The following is a 16,181-nucleotide window of genomic DNA, read 5'->3' as shown; positions in this document are numbered from 1 at the left end:
TGATCCGAGCTGCAACGGGTCACTTCATATACCCTGAAATATGTCACCGTCATACTGAGATTTGGCACGAACATCGTGACGGAATCAAATAACATTGAAGATTGTTGGCCGATAATCATCGACAATTTAGATATGCGCAGATGCGCAAGAGATTATCCATGATTTGATCATAACTTTATTCGTAATCAAATATAATTTATCAATATTACGATACAATAGTACGAAAGATTAATGTGAAATTCTGCGCTTTTGAAATAAATTGAGCCTTTATTTATTTTCTTTTTTCCAAGAGAGAATTCATCAACTGCCTGATAGATGAAGAAAAATATAAAAAAAATAAACTCCCGTACCGTTTTATGATCTTTGTAGTAATTATTGAGATATTAAATAAAAAATATTGAGCGTGTGGTGAGGAAATATTAATGTCAGTGCATAAGTTATTCTTGCTGATTTTGCAATTTTTCTTTATCGAAATGAAGCAATCGATAAGCATAAATCAATCAAAGTATTTTCCATCGTTTTTGACGACTTTTTCTCATCTTTTCGGCAACATGCGAATACCTACCACATCGAAAGAAGAAGTCATCTTTTGAGGCGACCCATCAACTTATCAGTAAAAAATGTATGTAAAAGTAAATCCAAGTTTACTGAAATGTGTGTTTAGTTCATTGTTGTAATTTCAGCATTTTCTATCGCTCTTTCATAAACTATTACTTTTAAATATCCCATAAAAATCTGAAAGATGTCTATACTCTGGTTATTTTTGAGCATCGACTAACAAGTTTTTTATTTTCCAAAACAACTTTTATTCAGAATCGCCAGGTATAACAATTAATAAGAAAACTCCTTTATTTATGATAACTCCTTTAGTTATGATCGAAACGTCGTGTTATGTATGATTGTCACCTAACTGCCAGTTTGGTCGAATAAAGGAGTTTTCTTATTAATTTTTTATTTTCATTTGTTCGGCTATAATAAAATGCATATTTTCACCATTTCACAAAATCATTTAATCTGGACAGTTTTTTAATTGGACGAATCGAAACGATACGACGACGATAAGTCGACAATATACGTAAATCTAACGATCGTATGTTAGAAATAGATTTTGGCTCCGGGAGATAAGTTTATCAGGAAAAATGGTCGAATCATGTTGACGATCCTCGTTCATCTCGTGGTCGATTTCCGCTAGTGGACTTATTATCCTAAGGCGATATGCTTATTTAAAAACTACGTTTTGGACAACATTAAATAACAAAATGCCTCAAACGAAAATGGCTTATAACTTCTTAAGAATTGGAATTTTAGGATCCAAGTTTATTTAAAGACTTTTCTTCTTATCTTGATCCATAGTATTATATTTATTAAAGTTGATGACTCTTTTTCTGACACCCTGCATATACATATAAGGATGTATCATACAAAGTGTTATACAAGGTGTTTTCTTCAAAACTAGTAAAAATAACGAAGAAAATTATTTTTGTAGGTTTTAAATAATGGCTCATTGGGGCCTTTTTAATGACAGAGTATTGTCGCCAATCTCTTAAAAGAAGCGAAACAAGTGATATTTTAATTTTTTTAATGGAATAAAATGTAATTAAATGTACACACAAGCACGCATGCACGCACACACATAAAATAAAAAAATATTAAATATCAGAATAATTTGTTTTTAATCTTATTTATTTCCTAAATAAATATTATGTACATAATAATTTGTGAATGAGTAAGACGCACACACTTTATTGGACGTAACTTGTCATTTCACACACAGGTCTTGTAGTTGGAAGATGGCACTTCGCAAGCAGGAATTAAAATTTTATCGACTTTGCTGGTGAGGTTTGTTAAAAATTTATAATTTGTATATTTTGGTATTGTTCTGAAATAAAAATTAATTATTGTCAAATATTTTTGTCCTAAATTTAAATAAAATTTAAAATTTAAGAAAATGGCACTTTTTGTTGGTTTAACCGAAAATTAAAGTATTAAAAATTAGTACAAAGTTTAAATTTTATTTAAAAAGTTTGGACTTTTCGGTCAAACCAAGTGTATTTTGAATGTAATATTATTTATTAATTGTTGTTCAAGGATTTCATTGAAACATAAAAAATATAGATAATTTATTTTCTTTTAAAATTAGAAATTTTTTAATTCTTACGTGGATGGTGGAAGTGGAACCTGAACGTCAAAATTGTAATTTCTCGATATTGGCATGGGTGAAAATGATGGAACTTGAATATTGTATTCATAAGATTTTCCTCGAAAAATATCTGGCGTGACTATTGTGAGAGGCTGCGGAATTTGAGGAATCTCGACGGAGATTGGATATTCTCTTTGCAGTGGACAGGAAACTGGTTCGGTAGAGATAACTCGATAGTTCAATTTAAGTGGCTGGTAAACTTTAGATAAAGTGGATTCCGTTGCCATGGGTAGAATGGGTTCCTGTAAATTATTTCACAGAGTTATTATTACTAAATGAATTATTACTATTTACTAATTTGTATAAAAAATACTGACATTATACTGACATGTTGTATTAACGTTTGTATTAAAATAATAATTAAAAATATGCAAAAGTTTTGGTCTTTTTTTCAGCGTTCTGGTATAATTATTTAAATTTCAAATAAATTGTCATTCTTTCTAATTAGTTCCTTCAGATTATAGTCTTTTTTAATACCACATTTTTATATCTTAAACCTATAATTTTATTAGCATAATGTACATAATGTAATGTTTATAAAATACGTGATAAAAAAACAGAGTTTTATATTTTATGTATATCGTTATGCTATGAGAAGATATCGATATACGTATACCTCTACTTTGCCAGACAGATAACGTGTTGGATAACATGGCTCGCCATATGTAACTATTTTAGCCCCATTGTATAGCAGTTCGTAAGGAAAGCCATAAGAAAACCTCGAATATAAACAGACGCTGAGAATGATAAGATATTGAAGTTTGAACATCGTCATGTTCGCAAGAATCACAAGACTTAAACTGATCCGCAATGTATTGTGTCCCTGATATAGAAGTAATCATGTTGAAGACAAATCCGTCGAGTATTTCCTGTTTAGATTACAAAGTGAAGATTTTAACAACTGAATAACAATCTGCCTTTATTATTTTCCCGTAAGACCGAAGTGCTTGACTAAAGAGTAGAACAAGCACGTATCTTTCTTGGTACGTGTCCATACGAAACTTCTCATTTCCTGTATTACTTTGGTTTTAAAAGTAAAAATTGCTTTGTTCATTAAAGTATCATACATTAAGATAAAGATGGGCATCTGATATACTAACTGCTAAGAGGTATATGATGTATATTAATATATATATAATATATATTAAGTATTTATTACATTATATCAGAGAGATATAAATACGTAGTATAATATAATATTATATGTATGTACGTATATATTATACATTAGTGTTAAATTTATCTATATTAATTTCTTTTTCGATTATTTTATGGATATAAATTGTTAAAAAAACAAAACAAAACAGAAATAGAAAATAACTGCCATTCATATATGACATTTATCAAAATTTAAATTTTTAATTTAAATTTATAATTTATAATTTAATTAAGTTAATCTCACACTCTTATCTTATTCTTATTGACAAATAGATAACTTTGGTTTCAAGTATTTTTATATTTTTGATAGTAGAAAAATATTTCAAATTATTAGGCGTGCAAATTAATTATTTAATTAAAAATTAATTACTTTGGTGCTCTTTTGTTAAACTGAGTCTTGATTTACTTTCTCTTTTTTGAAAGGGGATTCGTCCAATAAATGGAGAAAAGTATTAGAAAATGATGACGAATATCTTGACATTATTATTTGTTTGTAATATTATAAAATTTTTCAATTTATTCAAGAAAAGAAAATTGAATTAAAATGTGCACATCTAATATTATTATATATAGATAAAATATCTCACATAATATAATAAAGATCACAATTAATCCAAAGTGACGCGTTATATATCGATTTTATTTTTGAGTAGTGTATTGTTTGATCTTTTATTTTATTTGCTTTATAGTTGCTTATAATTTATATACGCTATAAACCTAACATAAATTAGTCTGATACACGCATAGACACTATAAATTTCATACGCTTACGCGAGGAGAGAAAAGAAAAAGGAAGATACCTTAACGAAGAGCATAAGAACTTATACAGCATCCCTAAATAGCAACCGCGTATGGGTTCACTCTCACTTTTAGAGATATATTATTTCCTTCACGGAGATTATCATGCATTACCACGTGGCGCTTCCCTCTCTCTAACCGAGATGTTTATGAGATGTTGACAGTCGTGTTTTAAAACTAAGGAAACTGAAGAAAGGTCATAAACTCTCTTTGGTAATGTTACCGTGCAGGCATTTGGAATTACACGCAAGTGATATATCATTCGATTCTTTAATAAATCATTGCTTGATAAATGAGTCTTTTATTATTACCTTTTTTAGATTAGGACATTTGTCAGAAAGAATTTTTCTAAATTTGATGCAGAGTAGCAAGATAAAACGAAAACATAATTTCCGAAGTTGTATATATAATTTTATTATACAGGGTGTCCCAGAATTGTGTATGAAGCTCTCGTGAGCGGGTAGAACGCATCGAACTGAGAAGAAAAGTCCTTTGCCGTTTTGAAATTTTCGCAATAGTTAACGAGTTATTAATTATTAAAAATCGCTATATTATCGCTCTTGCCTAGCCATTGCCACTTGTAATAAACAATTCTCCGCTCCCCTTGCAACCTCGATCTCTAGGCGGTCGCATCTCGCCGCGCGCTTACATTCGGCGGTAGGCCGGACTAATATAGCGATTTTTAATAATTAATAACTCGTTAACTATTGCGAAAATTCCAAAACGGTAAAGGACTTTTCTTCTCAGTTCGATGCGTTCTACCCGCTCACGAGCGCTTCATACACAATTCTGGGACACCCTGTATATAATTATATAATAAAAATTATAATTTTTACTTGGTCATCTTATAAAATATAAATTATATAATACAAGTTTTATTTGCTCATCTTGTAATCAAATAAATATCCTTACTTTAATAATTAAATTAATGAATAAATCAGAATTGGGATAAATATAAATAAAAATTGTATAATAAATTCCATAATTTATCTTTTAGAGATTGCTTTTATTATATTATCTTAACAATAGGAACATCACAGTGACATCACACACAACACACAAGACTAGCAGTATGATATTCATGTCGTTTCAAAGCTATCGAAAATTATTTCGATGATCGCGCATTATCGTAATTGTTTTCAATTTCTTCTTTTTATAATAATAAGAATCATTGAAGACACGTGGGGTTATGTTTTCGCGCGACACTTTTCAGTCTGGCAAATATCCCAGCCGTCGGACCGTCGATATCGTCCTCCTCTTCACTGCCCTCGTCGTTCGAGTAATGACGAACGTATACTTCTTCAGTGTCCCCGCTGTGAATGGTACCCTCGACCTCACCTTCAGTCTTTACGAGTTCTCGATTGATTACGACATTGCCGGGAACGTAATCGGGCATTGGTGGTCCTAGCGGGCCGTAACCTGCCGCTTCGCCGTCTTCTGCATTGAACGCATCGATTGTGGAATGTGTCGCGCTTTTTATGGATCCGCTTGATACTGCTCCGTTGATTGGTACGTATCCCAAGTCTCTAAAATACATCGAGATACATACGAATGTGTGATGCACGTCAAACATAATTGTTTATTCAATGAATGACATATATCGCTTAATTAATATTGGATTGTCTTGAAAAATCATTTGGATTTTTATTGCAATTTATATATTTTATCAAATGTTCATAAATATCAGAAAATGATGGCGAATGTTTCAAAGATTAACACATTTATTATATTTTTATAAAGGCTCAAATCTCTAAAAAAGAAGCACTTGATTTAAATTTGCACACTTAAATAATTACTTGATACTTTAAGTTGTCGATCAAACATTTCGCTTAACTTACCCGTATGTGATAAAGTTTTGTTGTGGTTGTTCGGCAATTTCTTCCTGATTTATTCTTTCGCGTTCAATAGCTTCAAGTTCCGCTAGCTTTGCTTCCTCCTGTTCGTTGTAAACGCCGAACGCAACTGGAGTAGGCAAAATCGGCTTCAGTTCGACGACAGGCTTGTCAAGAATCTGAAGCTTCTCCTCAGGTACGTCTACTATTTTTTTACTAGGTAGTGATTCAATCGGTACCGTCCTATGGCCGAATGCTAATTTATCTTCTGGTACGAATGTTCTCCTATTGTACATCACAGTTTGCGGAAAGAGATTTTTATACGCCAGAGTCAGCGAGACCGGATCCGCTGGTAATCGAGGATACGAATAATCTTCAGGCAATTCTAAATAAACAATTATAAACAAATGTCATTGTTAGCCTTCTTTGCATGTGCGCGCGCGCGCGCGCGTGTGTCAGATATATGTATAATGAATAATAATAATAATTTTTAAAGACTTTAAAGAATTTAAATTTAAATTTAGCAATAAGAATTTATAAATTTATCAATATAAATTTCATTGTTCTTAATTACCACGCAACACGCGCACATAAGCACATACCATTTTCTGATTGCTATTTATGCAAAATAAAATAAGAAATGGCAAGAAAAAATTCTGTTCTTGCCATTTCTTATTTTATGTGTTATAAATAAATATATACCGGGATCATCACCAAAGTCAGCAGCGTCACAATTAGATTTATAGCTTCCGGTCGATCCTTGAAGCAATGCTGAAGCAACGTTGTTCGATGTTGCAAAACTGTTTCCGTACGTTCCGTGTGTTGTTGCAAAGTTGTTTGAGCTCAATTGTCCCAAGCTACCTATACTAGAACCCTGATACGAACCGAATCCTACTAAATTATCATATTTCGAGCTGTACCGTTCAAAGCTACCTGAATTATCATATCCTCTAACACTGTTGTACCGATCTACATTGTTTACATTATTGGAAATATATTGATCCAGGCTGCTTGAAGTACCAGATGCGCTTCCGCTAGTTAATCCATTGAGTACTCTAAATCTATCGGCTGCGCTCATGTCGCTATGCGTGATTGTTTGACTGAGTCTTCTTAATCCAGCCTCGTCGATCTGTCCATTGAGTATTTTCAGGCAAACTTCATAAGGTATAGGAGGAGAGCATTTAATTTTGCCGGGATATGCTGGAGTCACTTTCGTGGTCACTTGGTATTTTTCGTTGTGAGAGCTTGGATAACACAAGTCGCCGATCGGCGAGAAGCTGTCGAAACAATATTAAAATATGTATAAAAGAGATATAAAATATAATGTATAATAAAAAAAGAGATAATGTAAAGCATTTTAAATTAATAATAAATTAAAGAAATAAAATATATTAATAATATATTAAATATTCTCAATATAGAATATATATACTATATACATATATAATTTGTAGGATACCTGGGTACAACTTTCCCATGGATGTTATGGGACAAAAGATCACGAGTCTCTAGAGATTCAGAGGTCGATTTCTTTCCGCATCCACAACCGGAATCGATTAATCTGTTCGAAGTAGAAGGATAAAAGGAATAGCGGAAACCGTTGCTTCCACCAAACGGTTCCCCAAAACTGCCGACAGAAGATGCACTTGAGCTGATGCTACCGCTGCTTGCGCTACTACTGCCACTGCTAGTGCTAGTGCTATATGTGCCACTAGTATAGCGATTATATTTCGGAAAAGATACCACATTTCCACACACTGGTCCTGCAGAGAATCTTCTCATCCCAATCTCGCGTGCTGCTGCAGCTTGGTTGATTGCCTCTGGCGATGCGTAAAACAGTGGCTTTTGCACTTTTGCTGCTTTTACTACTACTTCCCCGCATCTACACGGATTAATACCTGAAATCAAAGAATTAAAAGTAAAAAATTGTCATTATATATTATCGTGTAATAATAATAATCAATTTATTATAACTTTATTATTATATATCCACTTTGATCAATCCGAATTATATTAATTATAATAGCAAAACAAAATATAGATGTATAGTCTACATACCTGATCCTAAATTTCCGCACATACATTCTGGTTTGCGTGCTTGGACGATGTACGCGGCTGCTATCGTCAGGAATAAGACAGTTCTCACATTCAAAGAACACCTCATATTTGACAAATGCGACAATACTTTCCTTTTTCTTTTCCTTTTCCTTCTCTTCTTTCGGACGCCACTACATTTATATAAGAAATTACCCTCCCTTTGATATAAGCGATGATTTTGCAATTGATCAACAATAATTGTTTGGGCAGCTGGGAAATGCTTAAATACTTCCTGTTGCAATGTTATGTGAGAAATTTATTATGACTTTACTGTCGTTTCCTGGATACGCACATTCCAACAATAAGCTATACTGAAAACCTGTTTTATAGTTTTATGGCATTTATTCGCCCAGAAATATTATAAACATTTATTTTCTTAGAGGATCTTTCAAGTAGCATAATTTCATTTCCGTATTTATAATAATCAATGAAACAGAAATCCATCAGAACAAAAGTAAAAAATATATTATAATATGTATATGGGCTTCGAGTTGTAATTGTTGTATTAAAACGCAGCTATTAGCACAAATATTTTAATATTAATAAAATATACAGGCATAAGCTTATTTATACAACATATATACAATGCGTTTCAACTCTCTCATATAGGTATTTTAAATCTTTTGGATAATTGTCAGACAAACAAGTTTTTATGTGTTCAGGCAGCTCGATGTTCGTTGCCGCTGCGGTAAATTGAGTAAATTATCGGTGAGAACGGGTCCTTGCGTCCGCATGACGTTTGTTTCTGATTTCTGCAAGGTGACGTGTTTAGCCGGTATCGTCGTACGTGGTGTACCAGGTGTCCTTATTCCCATGAACAGTGAACTTCGCCTCGGGGACGGCGTGTTTGATAGTCGAAGCTTCTGAGTCGCTAATCTTCTCGCTGCAGGAGACATCGTGCTCAAGCGGTCTATAGTTGATCTTGGCGACGGACTAGAAAGAGAGTAATTTTTTATAAATTTTTACATTAAAAATATAATAGAAAAAAAAACAAGTAGAAAAAAACAATTTTGCATAATAGAGGAAATAAGAATTATGAGAAATTATATACATATAAATTATGTAAATGCAAATTTACAAAAATCCAAGGATTAATCTCTTCCTTTGCGTAGACGAAATTGAATGATTAAAAACAAATATAAATATATTACTTACGTTGTTAATGACTTCCTAGCTGCTTCCAACGCCTTGTTTTTCTGTTTCCTGTGCTTTTCGCCAACTTTTTCAGCCAACTGTAACGCCAATTGTTCCCGTTTTGGTGGTTCCGCTATTCTAAAAGAAGGGCCTTGACTCGTTCTCAATAACGGAGTGTCACCACCGTCCAATCGGAAGGGCGTTCCTTCAATTTGACCCCACGTCATCAGTGGACTCTCGCACTCTCCCGGTCTTGGACTCGGTGTCGCAACGAAGCTGAAACCGTTCACTCGTGGAGTTGCGTTCCTCACGATCTCCTTGCCATCCACCCCAATCTTGCCATCGTTAGCCTTGGACTGGGACTTGGCCAGTTCGCTGATGGTTTCTTTATTCTGCTGCTCGTTAAATGGATTTGCATTCAGCCTGGTATTCTCATGCATCACGATCTGCTTCTTCTTGGCCAGCTCTATCTTTTCCTCAGTCGTGAGGTCCACCCCGTCAGGAATGTACATGATATAATTTTTATTTTTGTACGCCCAACTGTCTACTTGCGTGGGCCTGGAGTCCTCCGAGTCCTCGATCGCCAAGACGCCAGTTGTCGACTTGTCGATGGGAAGCCACGCTCTCGAATTCTCCTCCGTCTCGTAGAGCCAAGCGCATTTTAATTTACGCTTTTTCTCCGCCTCGACCATCATCTCCTCGAAGCTCGCATTGTCCTCACTCGTGTGGCTGCTCAAATAACTATCCAGGTTAATTTTATTTTCCGCATTGCTATTATTTTTCGTAGGTTTGGCAGGTACTTCCTGGGACGACGCTTCGGAGACGCCTGGCAAGTCGTCCAACTCGGATCTGCACAGCGGGGTCTCAAAAGTCGCTGGACTGATCGGTCTCTCTGTGACGGGTCGGTCAGAACTGTACTTGGTGTAGAGTTCTCGCATCCTGTTCGCATCATTTTGCTCCATCGCGTCCAGATACTGGTTCTGTGCCTGTAGCTTTTCCAAATATGGGAAAAAATCCCTCTGTATGATTTCACCCATCCTCTCGATGTACGTATCCTCATCCAAGACCTTCGGCTGAGCATTCTTGCTCCTCTTTGCAGACCCGATGGGTTTCTTAAAGACAGCCAGGTCCTTTATATTCTTGGCAGTCTCCAGAGCCTGGGAGCCTGGACTATCTACAACGGAACCTAAAAGCAAAGAGGTTAATAGATGTAATATAGATATTTAAATCGATGACTAGAAATAAACATATAAACATTTTGTTTTATTTTTTTAATAAAATAATATTTAAATAAATAAATAATTTAATTATTAACTAAAAATCTATTTAACAATGTCTGAATCGGAACTTACTATTCATTTTGTGTATAATGAGTGTATTCACTGCGTGTATTCACAATTTAGGTTACGTAACGAAATTATAACGCTAAGCAGTATCCTTTTCTTTGGCATAAACAAATATAAATATTTTAGTGTATCACAAATATTTACGAAGCAAATCCGTGCGTGTTACACCATGTCATGTAACTTATTAAAGGATTTCCATGTTTCATTTCACTCCGAAATTCTTGGTTAGTTTATCATGTGCACTTGATGGAATTGTCCCTTTTTAGCTACACTTTGTGCTGTCAAGGCTGCACTTTGCTCAATTTTTATTTTTCCTCACAATAATGTATGCTTAATATCTGCTGTCTCACTTGAATTTTACAGAAAATATAATTAAAAAGATCAACAAGAGAACGGACTTATACATCTTATGGCCACTGCACATTGGACGCGACAAGCGATGAGCGAGATCCAATGAGAGCTCTGCTAGAGATAGAGACGTTTGGACAAGCTAGAGACCCTACAGAGGGTTTCTAGGACAAGCAGAGCTCTCATTGGATGCCGCTCTTCGCTCATCGCTAATTGCGTTCAGTGCAACCACCGCTAGAAGCCAGATTGTGAGTGACGTAAAAGAATGCATAAATTATATTGTTATTCAACAAGATTTTAAGAGATACCTAATAGATAGTAGAATATCAGTTTTCATCAGCTTTGGTAAATCCGCTATCCGCGAAAGAATAAGAAAACGAACGTGAAAAATGATTTCCTTTACTTTTCACATTTCAAATTCGCGCCACTATTTTAAATTTAAATTTGAATTGGCATTTGAATTTAATTTAAACATTACAAAAAGAATATAAGACAAAATAATGTAATAAAATATTGTATTACATACAGTCTTGCAAATAATTTATATAATTCTGTTTATCTTTCACATCATTTTTCACACAAAACGTATGACACGAGATAAGTTACCTTAGAAAATTAATAGCTATATATTTATATTATAATTTTCATTAACATGATATTAAAATGTGTTTTAGATGACCGGCAATGTGTTTAATTTCAGTGAAACAAAAATATAGGTGAAAATATTGAATTCACTGTCGGAAGACGATCGCTTCAAATTAAGAACCAAAAAAAAGGCTTAAGAAATTAATAGGGTACGTAAATTGCTTAAATGTGTCAGTGAGAGATAAAGTTTATGATCGTTTATGCAACTGTATTATTAATATTTCTACGCATATTTGCTTATAATTACTAAGTTGTCAATGTATTTTATATACATATAATTAATACAAATTAATGTTTAATTTTTTTACGAAATATTCAATGTGTTTAAATTTTACGTACGTTAAATTTACATTTTAATTCATTATATTCTTGTCTCTCTACTCTAAATATCATCTGAAATTAAATCACGGTTTTCTTTCTCAATTTATATCAAAGATAAAGAATAAGAATAAACAAATGACGCTCTCTAATTGTTTAACTGTAATTAACATAAGAAAATCAAAACGTTATTTGTAATCAAATTTTGCTATATTGCATATTTATATGTCTTATTATGTAACTGTTTTGTTATGCAAAATATGTTTTAAAGGATATATAATTTTGTCGGTAATACAAACGACTCCAGCTTCCCTTTAACACGTTAGATGACGCCACGTTTTAATTTAGTTAGTATACAACTTTCTATATTTAACTTTTGCTCCAGCTTAATTTGCCAAGTTAATTAAGTTTTAAATTTTATCTCAGAGAGGATACGTCACTTTCGCACGATTTCTTTGTATTTGTTCGCTTTTCTTTTTCCTTTCTGTAACTTCCTCAACAGTCAATTATAGACTACCGTCCTACGATTCTTTTGTATTCTTTTCTCAATAAAAAAAATTATACAACTTTCTTAATTACATAATTAATTTGAACAATTTGAACAATTTGTATGATCATGAATAATAAAAAAATATTTCACATAAAATAATTATTACAAAACATCATTCCACATTCTTTAATTCAACATTGAGCTTTATTGTTAGATAATATATTACGCTTCTATTCTTGATGCTTTGCAAAATTATTTTTGCTTTAAAATATTTGAAAATATAATTGCTTTTCTTATAATTTGTAAAGCACGGAATTCGATGCCACGACTTCTTCCATGTCTCGTCGTGATGAACTTTAGAACCGCAGCCTTCGACGAGCAGTGGAAAATCAAACTCAAAAGGAAGATGCAGTGGATCATCGGATTCCGATGATTAAATGTTTATATTTTTCTATTAAAAAATAATTAATAAAATGTATATCCTATCATTCTTCATGATCGAACTTATATTTTTTCATTTAAATTCCAGTACGAGAATGAAGTGACGACTCCGCCCCGGGGGTGTGACGACTCCGCCCCGGCAATTTTGACATTTCAATTTTTGCCGTTGTCGTTTTTACTCCATACCGGTTGAACTATTTTGTTGTTAAAAATCGGCACCAAAAAAAAGTAACGATTTCGCCCCGGTCTCCCCTATATAACTTAGGAAAATATTTGCAATAATTAATAAGAAATTTAGAATTTTTTGTTGAGAAAATTTAAAAGTTAAAAGGTGTACACGTATAATACAGTTCATTGTCTTTCGTACTTGTCTAACATAAGAGTTTTCCAAAAGAAAAGAAGATATAAAAAAGTGAAATAATCATAAGAAAATATAAAAAGTGTCATAATCAGATTTCAAACAACTGCCTTTCATACGTCTGTAGGCAGAAATACTTTCTTTAGTTCTTTCAATTTAGCGACCGCTAAAGAGATTGAGCGTCACTCTGTCTTTGTTGCTCACTGAATATTGAACAGAGATATAAAATGATGCTCGCGTCGATGCAATTGCTAAATGGAACTTACAATTAATCGAAGTCATTAATTGTTTCATTGTTGGCAGCCATATAATTTTTTAGCCGACATAATTCAATGATAGAGTGCCAGCAGAAATCGAATAAGATTGACTATATTGCATTTAAACGGGAAATCTTGCTTTTTGCTGCCAATCTGCCGTCTTCTTTTGTCATCAAAGCTTACTAAATTTTAATTGATACCAATAAAATTTCTATCACTTTGTAAATCCTGTTTTTGCAGATATCTAACTAAGATTTGGCTTTTTCATCAGATAGATAAGAAATTTTATATTCAATTCATTACAACTTCGCAATCATATGTAATATTGTATCATTTCTTTCTCGTTTAGTAACATTCTGTTTAACATTTTTAATTGGATTTAACATGTTTTTAACAGATGTCGAATAAATGCCACATGTTTTGCATATCGCTGACATGTTACCTATATATTGAGCACACAGTTTTGCAATATTGAGAAATCCAAAATTCCTTTTGAAAATGTTATAATAAGTTATAAAAGCACCAGAAAGAATAAGCTTTCGTGTATGTCATATAATGTCCTTTTTTTATTCATGTGCTGCAAATTGTAAAATAATTTTTCAAAAATAATAGTAGAGCGCATATATGCACAGGAATTAATTGTCTTTTATCAACGAGGGTTTCCAAGGTAAATACTTTTGCATCAGCAGATTCTGCGATAAATATATAGCCCTGAGTCCTGGTCACTAGTCGCCGACGATATTTTGGTCCAACTGGGACAGTCGAATGAGCACGAGATATTGCCTTCGTCTCGTATTGCTGGCGCGGCCGTGCGCCTCAGCATATCCGCGGGTATCTGCGGCAGCGAAGCAGTTCAAAGTTCCGAGGTGTTGGAAAGCAACGTTGACAGACATATGAGGATTCCAACGGCGAGATAGGATGTGCGTGCCGACTATGCCGGGCGCGACGAAAAATCTTAGCCAGCATATCAAATAATGCATATTATCTAGTCAGCTTTTCTCCTTTTTTAATCTAGCGAATTTTGTTGCGAGAACAATAAGCAATCGAAAGGGAAATAAATTTCTGGTTAGATTTAAAAAAATGTTCGATTAAAAAAGAAATTAGATTTGTTAGATTAAAAAAAAAATGTTTAAATCTCTGACGTAAAACCTGAGCAAAAACAATGTTACAAAAACAATATAGTCAACATCCACCTCGTTATTTAGATGATTACATCTATATGATTGTAATATGACGTTACGTTCTCGCCTTGTCATGCTCAATACAATAATGACAGTAATAACATAAGTTACGAATGCTAGCCGACGTTGAGAGCTTAATATTCTAGCCCCACCAGGATCGCAGGTCCACTTTTTTCAAGCACTAGTAGATTTTCCCCCTTCGTAGAGTCACCTTGCGGTGAAGGGACCTATATAGCTTCAGTTGTCAAGAATTCCTCATCTATATTTTTCAGGCAGCCTATTGTCATTGTCATGGATGTTGCAGGTGCGAACATGTGTCCTGGTCCTCCGAAATACATCCCCCTACTTCTATCATGGACTGACCATCCGTCCAGGTGAAGACAGCGCTTAGTACAAAACTTCCACGTATGCTTCCTCCTTTTACCGTCCACATCCGCTACTCGACCGTCGCTCCAAGTATAAATAGAGAGCTAGAGCAAACCAAGATATTCAGTCCTATCCCGATCCTGATCCAGACAAGACTGCTCCTCGAAACCGAAGCACCAGGTGCTTCCTCCGTACCAAAAACAAGCGCTCTTGGTTTCATCCGGGCGCTCTCAGATGGATCTCCGCAGCCGCAGGTTGATTTATCCTGACCGATTCTGCCGACAGACCGCGGGATCAGGAGATAGGCGCTCTTGGGGCACCTGGGCTTCCGCAGTCGGGAATCGATTCTGCTTTCGATTAATTACCTAATCGATCCTATATCTCCAGGCGGGGTCCTCCCTGATTCTCCTTCATGTAGGAAACAGGTATTTCGGTTAGCCGGATGCTGTTGATACACGAACTCCCTGACCAAATATTCCTGGCTGATAAAGCCAGGACATCTGATCAAGTTTTGACAACTCCCGACTTTAGCTTCAAGCTCCTGCGACCACCGAACTCTATAGTTGTAAAGTAGCCCTTAGACGAATATTATTACACAATATTGCTAATATTAATGACATTCTCTCTCTAGACAGTGCAATAGTAACTCTCAAAACAATAATTTAATTTCGACGAAAATTTTAAGTGATATCGAAGCAGCTTGTGTAGCCATTGCTTTAGTTTGTTATAAATAAAGAAAGGAAAGTGGATGAAGAAATGATATATGGAAAGACAAAGATATACTCATGAATATTTTCTGAACGAATTAAGAGTTAGTGAGCCAAACGATTATGAAAACTTTCTGCGTTTAGATAATAATTTAACATTTGCGCAATAATATCCACAGACGATACAATATTTTCAGGTTGCGCAATATATTTCAACGAACTTTTGATTGACGCAATATATTGCGCAAATCTTCAATATAATCTACAAACGGTCAATAATATTAAAATAAATGTGGAACTTTAATTTAACTAAACTTTATAAGAACTCGCAGTGGGAGATAAATGCAGACATGTTCATTGTTAAAGGCGAAAACTGTCCAAGCAGGCAAAGCACACGAAAGCAGATGCTACCATGAGTACCCAGAAGAAGTTTACATTATGTCGTAAACAGAGGGACAATTCTCTGCCGTTATAACATTGGACAGACTTTATAATTGCGGCGTGC

At 34.0% G+C, this 16,181-nt stretch overlaps 3 protein-coding genes across 3 annotated transcripts; all 3 read right to left on the bottom strand.

Annotated features, from left to right (window-relative positions):
* Positions 1 to 1,665: 1,665 nt before the first annotated feature.
* On the bottom strand, positions 1,666 to 3,025 carry LOC105286380. Its single transcript, XM_011351318.2, has 3 exons — positions 2,817 to 3,025; positions 2,159 to 2,442; positions 1,666 to 1,879 (listed from the first exon to the last, which is right to left on the bottom strand). Exons 1-3 carry the CDS (start codon positions 2,973 to 2,975, stop codon positions 1,765 to 1,767), a joined length of 558 nt encoding a protein of 185 aa, XP_011349620.1. The 5' UTR covers positions 2,976 to 3,025; the 3' UTR covers positions 1,666 to 1,764.
* Positions 3,026 to 5,990: 2,965 nt separating this feature from the next.
* LOC105286379 lies at positions 5,991 to 8,209 on the bottom strand. Its single transcript, XM_026969012.1, has 4 exons — positions 8,047 to 8,209; positions 7,448 to 7,886; positions 6,691 to 7,265; positions 5,991 to 6,373 (listed from the first exon to the last, which is right to left on the bottom strand). Exons 1-4 carry the CDS (start codon positions 8,150 to 8,152, stop codon positions 5,991 to 5,993), a joined length of 1,503 nt encoding a protein of 500 aa, XP_026824813.1. The 5' UTR covers positions 8,153 to 8,209.
* A 395-nt stretch (positions 8,210 to 8,604) lies between these two features.
* On the bottom strand, positions 8,605 to 11,011 carry LOC105286378 (splicing factor ESS-2 homolog). The gene is made up of 3 exons (XM_011351316.3): positions 10,572 to 11,011; positions 9,241 to 10,405; positions 8,605 to 9,018 (listed from the first exon to the last, which is right to left on the bottom strand). Exons 1-3 carry the CDS (start codon positions 10,576 to 10,578, stop codon positions 8,736 to 8,738), a joined length of 1,455 nt encoding a protein of 484 aa, XP_011349618.1. The 5' UTR covers positions 10,579 to 11,011; the 3' UTR covers positions 8,605 to 8,735.
* Between the last annotated feature and the right edge of the window lie 5,170 nt (positions 11,012 to 16,181).

Source organism: Ooceraea biroi, chromosome 4 (genome assembly GCF_003672135.1).
Source record: "Ooceraea biroi isolate clonal line C1 chromosome 4, Obir_v5.4, whole genome shotgun sequence".
NCBI classification, from domain to species: Eukaryota; Metazoa; Arthropoda; class Insecta; order Hymenoptera; family Formicidae; genus Ooceraea; species Ooceraea biroi.
The sequence above is the reverse complement of the archived record's forward strand: the minus strand, read 5'-3'. Positions and strand labels throughout refer to the sequence as shown.

Excerpts from the sequence above, each read along its gene's own strand:
- LOC105286380 (XM_011351318.2), bottom strand. The coding sequence starts at position 2,975 with ATGACGATGTTCAAACTTCAATATCTTATCATTCTCAGCGTCTGTTTA. Across the intron at positions 2,443-2,816 it reads ATCTGTCTGGCAAAGTAGAG|GAACCCATTCTACCCATGGC; the intron begins GTATACGTATAT and ends AATAATTTACAG. Across the intron at positions 1,880-2,158 it reads GTTCCACTTCCACCATCCAC|AACAATACCAAAATATACAA; the intron begins GTAAGAATTAAA and ends TTTTTATTTCAG.
- LOC105286379 (XM_026969012.1), bottom strand. The coding sequence starts at position 8,152 with ATGAGGTGTTCTTTGAATGTGAGAACTGTCTTATTCCTGACGATAGCA. Across the intron at positions 7,887-8,046 it reads GTGCGGAAATTTAGGATCAG|GTATTAATCCGTGTAGATGC; the intron begins GTATGTAGACTA and ends CTTTGATTTCAG. Across the intron at positions 7,266-7,447 it reads CATGGGAAAGTTGTACCCAG|CTTCTCGCCGATCGGCGACT; the intron begins GTATCCTACAAA and ends TTGTTTCGACAG.
- LOC105286378 (XM_011351316.3), bottom strand. Across the intron at positions 9,019-9,240 it reads GCTAGGAAGTCATTAACAAC|TCCGTCGCCAAGATCAACTA; the intron begins GTAAGTAATATA and ends CTCTCTTTCTAG.